At 48.0% G+C, this 7851-nt stretch overlaps 1 protein-coding gene across 1 annotated transcript in view; it reads left to right on the top strand.

Annotated features, from left to right (window-relative positions):
- Positions 1–7851, top strand: part of LOC111958301 (lipopolysaccharide-responsive and beige-like anchor protein) — a 226055-nt gene that overhangs the window by 110579 nt on the left and 107625 nt on the right. Inside the window, 2 exon segments of the mRNA XM_070437145.1 lie at positions 238–306; positions 309–586. Of these exon segments, the coding sequence (XP_070293246.1) occupies positions 238–306; positions 309–586 (347 nt within the window).

Raw genomic sequence — 7851 nt, 5'->3', positions numbered from 1 at the left:
CAGGAAGTTACATCTAGCAAGTGTCCATCCCTCAATATGTCAATCTCTGTCTTATACATTAGTTTATATATGGAATTTCCAAATGTCTTGTTGTGTCTTGAAATGTACTGGTGTGTTGATAGTCTTTACAACCTCTTAGATGTGCTATACTAGAGATTCTCATTCATTTTTGAAGCACGTAGAAAGTTCAGGTTTTTCTCAATGTTTATAAACCTCCTTTAATGTTTCCCCCATCAGACAGTAATGCCGTCTCTGGCGGTCCCGACCTGGAGAGCAGTGTGTCCCTCCGTCGCCGAGACTCTGGCATCGGGATGACCATAGCTCCGTGGCCCCCAGCGAGGCAGACTCCACCGCCCAGGGGCCCGACGCCGTGTCCGAGCCTGTCCACCTCTCCTCAGAGGTCAGGGGTCACAGAGAGAACCCCACGGCGGACGCCAGGGGCGGGAAGAACGTGAAGGACATCCTGCGCAGCCTGGTCTCGGCGCCTGCTGATGACATCATGGTGGACCCCAGCCTTCTGCCGCCGGCCTTCCTGGGAGCTGCTATGGGAAACAACCCCAACCAGTTCAGATCCTTTGACAGGTGCGTGGGCCACAGAGTTTTAGAATCAGGGGTCAGTCTCTCAAAGGCTGATCTCTGTATCGGAGTCTGCTAACTTTTTAAATACCTCTTGACCTGGTTCACAAGCCTCACAGCTCTTAACCCTCCCCTCCCTACCTTGAAACGGTCCGACATGAACATGTACTAAGTGAAGGCGATGAAGCATCACATCAGAAACCACTCACCATCACAGACCCCTTTTAAACTCTTGTACCCCCCCCCGACCCCATCCCTGTAGCTCCCTGGTTTGCCTGTCGACGTGGCTTCTCAACACAAATAAACAGGGCTACAAAGTACCTGTCTCCAGGAAAACACATCAAAACAATCGAGGCATCTGCCAGAGGAAGAGAGAGAGTAAGAGGGGAAAGGGAGAGGGAGAGGGAGAGTGATCTTAAAGACGACTCTGTGGCAGCCAGCAGGAAGCTGTTTCTTTTCACCTTGTCACTGATATTTAATAGCTTCTCTTTTTCGTCTCTCTCTTCCCGGTCTTTCTTTCTCTCTGTCTGCACCGTGGGCTAGGCTGTCTGTCTCTCTGGTACTATAATAAGGGAAAAGAAGCTGGCTAGATGGATCCCCTATGGAGTGAGGGGCGAGCGGTCAGAGACTTAGTGGGACGCAAGGCGGTGCTGTGTGTGGGTGGGTGTACTGTACCTATACAGACTATACAGACATCTCTAAGTGAGAGTTAGCTGACGGACGGACTGAGGACGAGGTCTGGTTTGTATTTGGGGGATAGTCTTTGTGGCACACCAGACACAAAGAAGCGGGGAGAGGAAAAAGGGAGAGAGAGAGAGTGCGTGAGAGGGAAAGATGAGAGCAAGATCCCCCCCCCTCCACAGGAGAGAGACACCTAGTCAAGGTTCTCATGCCAAGGAAGAAAGAAAGCGTTTCTCCATCAACCCCGCCTCCCCTCACCCCCCACACTCCTCCTCTTCCAATCGGTGGGAATTCCGAGGCATCCCTGTGATCTCAGCCTCTTTATCTGTGGAATGCTTTGTCAGGACTCTGGCACTCCTCATATCTGGTGGGATTAGAGCGGCTCCTGGGGCCGTTAGCGTTGGAGAGGAGGAGAGCTGGAGAGCATAGAGTAACAGCTCTACCTCGCCACGGGGAGCCCCAGTCAGACCCCCAGCTGGCCCCAGCCCAGGGCAGCTCCCGGCCCCTCTAACCCAGAGATGAAGGCCCGGCGGCTGGGTTCCCAGGTCAGCACACCCTCCTCTGGTCTTCTACCTTTATCTCCCACCAGGATCCGCTACCCTCACAGACCCTGAAACCTCTGGCTCGGAGATGCCTGGTTATCTTGATGGTTTCTGCTCTCTACTGCGTGGCTGTGCTCTGTGTTGAGGTCTGGGCTCTGCTCTCCCTGCTCCTCTCTCTCTCAGGTCTACTCTAATCTCTACCGTCTGTGTTGAGGTCTGGGCTCTGCTCTCCTGTCCTCTCTCTCAGGTCTACTCTCTACCGTCTGTGTTGAGGTCTGGGTCTGCTCTCCTCTGCTCCTCTCTCTCAGGTCTACTCTCTACCGTCTGTGTTGAGGTCTGGGCTCTGCTCTCCCCTGCTCCTCTCTCTCTCAGGTCTACTCTCTACCGTCTGTGTTGAGGTCTGGGCTCTGCTCTCCTCTCCTCTCTCTCAGGTCTATCTCTACCGTCTGTGTTGAGGTCTGGGCTCTGCTCTCCTCTGCTCCTCTCTCTCTCAGGTCTAATCTCTACCGTCTGTGTTGAGGTCTGGGCTCTGCTCTCCCCTGCTCCTCTCTCTCTCAGGTCTACTCTAATCTCACCGTCTGTGTTGAGGTCTGGGCTCTGCTCTCCCCTGCTCCTCTCTCTCTCAGGTCTACTCTAATCTCTACCGTCTGTGTTGAGGTCTGGGCTCTGCTCTCCCTCCTCTCTCTCAGGTCTACTCTCTACCGTCTGTGTTGAGGTCTGGGCTGCTCTCCTCTGCTCCTCTCTCTCTCAGGTCTACTCTAATCTCTACCGTCTGTGTTGAGGTCTGGGCTCTGCTCTCCTCTGCTCCTCTCTCTCTCAGGTCTAATCTCTACCGTCTGTGTTGAGGTCTGGGCTCTGCTCTCCTCTCCTCTCTCTCTCAGGTCTACTCTAATCTCTACCGTCTGTGTTGAGTCTGGGCTTTGCTTTCCTCTGCTCTCTCTCTCTCAGGTCTACTCTACCGTCTGTGTTGAGGTCTGGCTCTGCTCTCCTCTCCTCTCTCTCTCAGGCCTACTCTCTACCGTCTGTGTTGAGGTCTGGGCTCTGCTCTCCTCTGCTCTCTCTCTCTCAGGTCTAATCTCTACCGTCTGTGTGAGGTCTGGGCTTTGCTTTCCTCTGCTCTCTCTCTCCTCAGGTCTAACTCTACCGTCTGTGTTGAGGTCTGGGCTCTGCTCTCCTTCCTCTCTCTCAGGTCTACTCTCTACCGTCTGTGTTGAGGTCTGGGCTTTGCTTTCCTCTGCTCTCTCTCTCTCTCAGGTCTACTCTACCGTCTGTGTTGAGGTCTGGGCTCTGCTCTCCTCTCCTCTCTCTCAGGTCTACTCTCTACCGTCTGTGTTGAGGTCTGGGCTCTTGCTCTCCTCTGCTCCTCTCCCTCTCAGGTCTAATCTCTACCGTCTGTGTTGAGGTCTGGGCTCTGCTCTCCTCTCCTCTCTCTCAGGCTTACTCTCTTACCGTCTGTGTTGAGGTCTGGGCTCTGCTCTCCTCTGTCCTCTCTCTCTCAGGTTACTCTCTACTGTCTGTGTTGAGGTCTGGGCTCTGCTCTCCTCTGCTCTCTCTCTCTCTCAGGTCTACTCTACCGTCTGTGTTGAGGTCTGGGCTCTGCTCTCCTCTCCTCTCTCTCAGGTCTACTCTCTACCGTCTGTGTTGAGGTCTGGGCTTTGCTCTTCCTCTGCTCTCTCTCTCTCTCAGGTCTACTCTACCGTCTGTGTTGAGGTCTGGGCTCTGCTCTCCTCTCCTCTCTCTTTCAGGTCTACTCTCTACCGTCTGTGTTGAGGTCTGGGCTCTGCTCTCCTCTGCTCCTCTCTCTCAGGTCTACTCTCTACCGTCTGGTTGAGGTCTGGGCTCTGCTCTCCCCTGCTCCTCTTCTCTCTCAGGTCTACTCTCTACCGTCTGTGTTGAGGTCTGGGCTCTGCTCTCCCTGCTCCTCTCTCTTCAGGTCTAACTCTCTACCGTCTGTGTTGAGGTCTGGGCTCTGCTCTCCCTGTCCTCTCTCTCTCAGGCTCTAATCTCTACCGTCGTGTTGAGGTCTGGGCTCTGCTCTCCCCCTGCTCCTCTCTCTCTCAGGTCTACTACCCTCTGTGTGACAGTGCAGACTTTTAGCTTTTAATTTTCACTCAGATGGTAGGGAAATTCCATCAGAGCATACYCAAACTGCGTAAGAATGTAGGTGTATTTGAAATGGTTAAAATAGTTCCCAGAAAGTATTTATTTTAGATTTGAGTCATCTTTTTAAGACAACAAATTAATATGATTCTGMCAAAAAATTWAAAAGAGACTTCTCTATGATATAAATTWATCTGATCACTCAAATGGTTCCGGAATGGAGCTGGAACGAGAAACAATTTTTTGTTGTTGACACCACCGATCACTTATCGCAGGCATTTTGCTGATATYGTTCATGATGATAAGTAGCCTTTTCTAGAGAAATGTGAAGTTTGAAATGAAATACGTTTGCAAATATGAGTGATTTGTTAATGTGACAATTAATGGTTACAACCATCAAACTAGTAGTAGTAGTTTAAATGATTTTTAAACTGTGGTTTACATGAATATTATAAACCTATCGTTTTAGTTATTGCTATCACATCAATTAGGGCAATTTATCGCAATATGGATTCTTGTCCCTATCGCCCAGCTCTGCTCAGGTACCTCATGCTCAAACACACAGCAGTAGTTCATCATAAAGTCCTGCATGTCTCAGTGACAGCGGTGCAGACAGACACCCTGTGTAGACAGACAGACTGACGCTGACACCTACGCCAAAACATGGGAACCAACCGGCCTTCCTCMAKCCAAATAACTGGTCCCGGGGATTTAAATTTACGAGCGTGGAAAAAGCAGGWTCTCCCAGATAAAAATGGCCGGGGTCAGAGGTGAAGTATCACTCTGATTTATTTACTAGGCAGAGAGATGGAGGCCCGGTCGGCTAGATTCTGCCATACATACATACGTCTCGGGGATATGCCCCTGTTATGACAAAGTCCACAAATATTTGCTGATGCTAACCAGAGCCCTGGTAAACAGTTGTCTACGAGAGGCAGAATAGCAGTGTGATTTACATGGCATGTTACAGCAGCAAATGTGGGTGTTAGTTTGACATTTGTGTTAGTAAGGTATTTTGAATGCTGTACATTGGACCTGCCACAATCCTTTTGTAAAGCAAAAATCGGCCATGTTGATAATGTGATGTTTTGTGGTAAGGAATTGCAATTGAATTTATTGAGTGCAAATATCATAGCTAGTTGCTCATTGGCACTGAACATACTGTGATCAACAAACAGCATACTGCCATGACAGAGATACTTGTCAGACCAGATAGATGACAGTGGGCCTCCTTGAATCGGAACCTGTCACACTGGGAGAGACATGGAGGGTGCTCCATCTCTCCCTTCTTTCTCACCACCTCTCTCCACCTCTGCTGTCCTCAGGCCAAACACTACTGTCATTAATCACTGATGTCATCAAGGCCAGGTCCAACCGGACGTTGTGACAAAGTCACGGGTAGACCGTTGGAGGTTGGGAAGGGGTTGTTGTTAATAACATTCAGTTGTACAACTGACTAGGTCTCCCCTTTGCCTGACCAATGCTGTATCACTATATCTCTACAGTATGGGTCCTGGTGTACTACCACACATAACATATAGTGGTCTGGTGTACTACTTGAGTCACAGGTTACTAATACCAGTTCCCTCTCCTAGGGGCCAGTGCTGTAGGAGACCTGGTGCTCTCCTATCAATAACATCCTTACAGGAAGAGAGCGGAAACAGCATCTGGATAAAGCTGTCAGTTTAACTAGGCTTCCTGACAGGCCAGTGGCCCTATCAAAGTAGACCTGGGCCTTCTTATCAGTGCTGACACAGAGGGAGCATGACCTAATCACTACCTACTGGTCAAACACACACGAGCGTGCACACACACACACACACACACACACAACACACACACACACACACACACACACACATACAATCATCGAGAGAGAGAACACACACATGCAACATACATCAGAGAGAGAGAAACACACACATACATCAACAGAGAGAGAGAACACACACATGCACACATACAGAGAGAGAAACACACACATGCACACCAGAGAGAGAGAAACACACAATGCACACATACAGAGAGAGAGAAACACACACATGCACACATACAGAGAGAGAGAAAACACACATGCACCACACAGAGAGAGAGAAACACACACATGCACACACAGAGAGAAACACACACATGCACACATACAGAGAGAGAGAACACACAACATGCACACACAAGAGAGAGAGAAAACACACACATGCACACATACAGAGAGAGAGAAACACACACATGCACACACCAGAGAGAGAGAAACACACACATGCACATACAGAGGAGAGAAACACACACATGCACACACACAGAGAGAGAGAAACACACACATGCACACACACAGAGAGAGAGAGAAACACACACATGCACACACACAGAGAGAGAAACACACACATGCACACACACAGAGAGAGAGAGAAACAACACATGCACACACACAGAGAGAGAGAAACACACCATGCACACACACAGAGAGAGAGAAACACACAATGCACACACACAGAGAGAGAGAAACACACACATGCCCACATACAGAGAGAGAGAACACACACATGCACACATACAGAGAGAGAGAACAACACACTGACACATACAGAAGAGAAACACACACATGACACAGAAACACCACAGAGAGGAGTATGTAGACTGGGCTTTAGTAGCTCCGCAGACAGAAAGCTGGCGTTGGTATCAAAGCAGGCCTGGATGATTTAAGATGGCAGATGACACACATTAGGCTGAAGGTACTTTGGATGTTAAACACTGACTGGTTCTGACCCCGCTGTGATCTATGCTGCAGGATGATACAGTCTGGCTGCAGAAATACCAGCAACGGTTAGTCTACTGTCTTCACACACTGTTTAGTACATACAGGTAATGTTTTAGCTACTTCTGCTGAATGCACTTACGGTACGTTCCTCTGGATAAGAGTGTTTTGCATAATTTCTCAAATGAAAACAATGTATTCCACAATGATAGTTGTCTTATTTGGTGTTGTAGTCTTATTTCGAGAACAGGGTTACTGTCCATAATGTATATTGTAAATTCCTTCCAAACCATCATTGAACATGAATCAACTTCTGCTGGCTATTTTCAAGCATATCACAGGTTTATTGCCAATATGGCCGCTCTATAATTGTGGTACTGTATAACCATCTGCAGTTCAAATGTTGAATCTGTGACATTAATATGACTTAAAAGGGACAGTTACCAAATTACAAAATACATTTGATTTCCTTACCCTGTAAGCATTCTATGGACAAGGTATGACAGCAATCCATACTTTGGTTAAGTTTCCTTGGCATTGTTTACACATGCTAACGCTTTAGCATTTGTGGCACAAATCCCATTTATGTCATGGGACCGATATTAGCATTTTTCTCACATCATGTCCAATAATTTATAAGTGACTTTGTTGAGCTTCACAATCAATTTGAGATACTTTCGGATGATTTGGCACCAAAAAATCGAATATCGGCCCAATGACTTGGATTTGTGCCAACAGTGCAGATAAGTTCGGAATGACACAATTCATGCGTACAACATTAAAGACATGCATCACTACATCATCATTAGACTCTAAAGCTGCATCATTACAGAGCTCTGCATTTCTAAAAGGACGGATTTGTTTATGGAGCCTTTGCTAATGTTAATACGTGGCTCCAAGAGTGCAGAACGAAAGACGTGTATGGGGGTGGGGGGGATAGTTTCTCAAAACCAAGTCAAATCCACACACAAAAAAAGAGGACTCTATAACATGCCCTTTAACAAAAAAAATGAGATTTGGATGTAAAACTAAAATTCTCCTCAGCCCTTAATTAATGGCCTACTTCTGAACAGTAAAGGACAGAAGAAATAAGAATTAATACGCTAGCTAATTAGCCTCGGCTTCAGTTAAAACCCACCGCTGTCCTTCGCAGTGGTTGGTAACAACTATCCTATTCTGCTTTATGCTTAACCTATTTTG

The sequence above is a fragment of the Salvelinus sp. IW2-2015 genome, linkage group LG34 (assembly GCF_002910315.2).
Source record: "Salvelinus sp. IW2-2015 linkage group LG34, ASM291031v2, whole genome shotgun sequence".
In the NCBI taxonomy this organism is placed as follows: Eukaryota; Metazoa; Chordata; class Actinopteri; order Salmoniformes; family Salmonidae; genus Salvelinus; species Salvelinus sp. IW2-2015.
The sequence above is the reverse complement of the archived record's forward strand: the minus strand, read 5'-3'. Positions and strand labels throughout refer to the sequence as shown.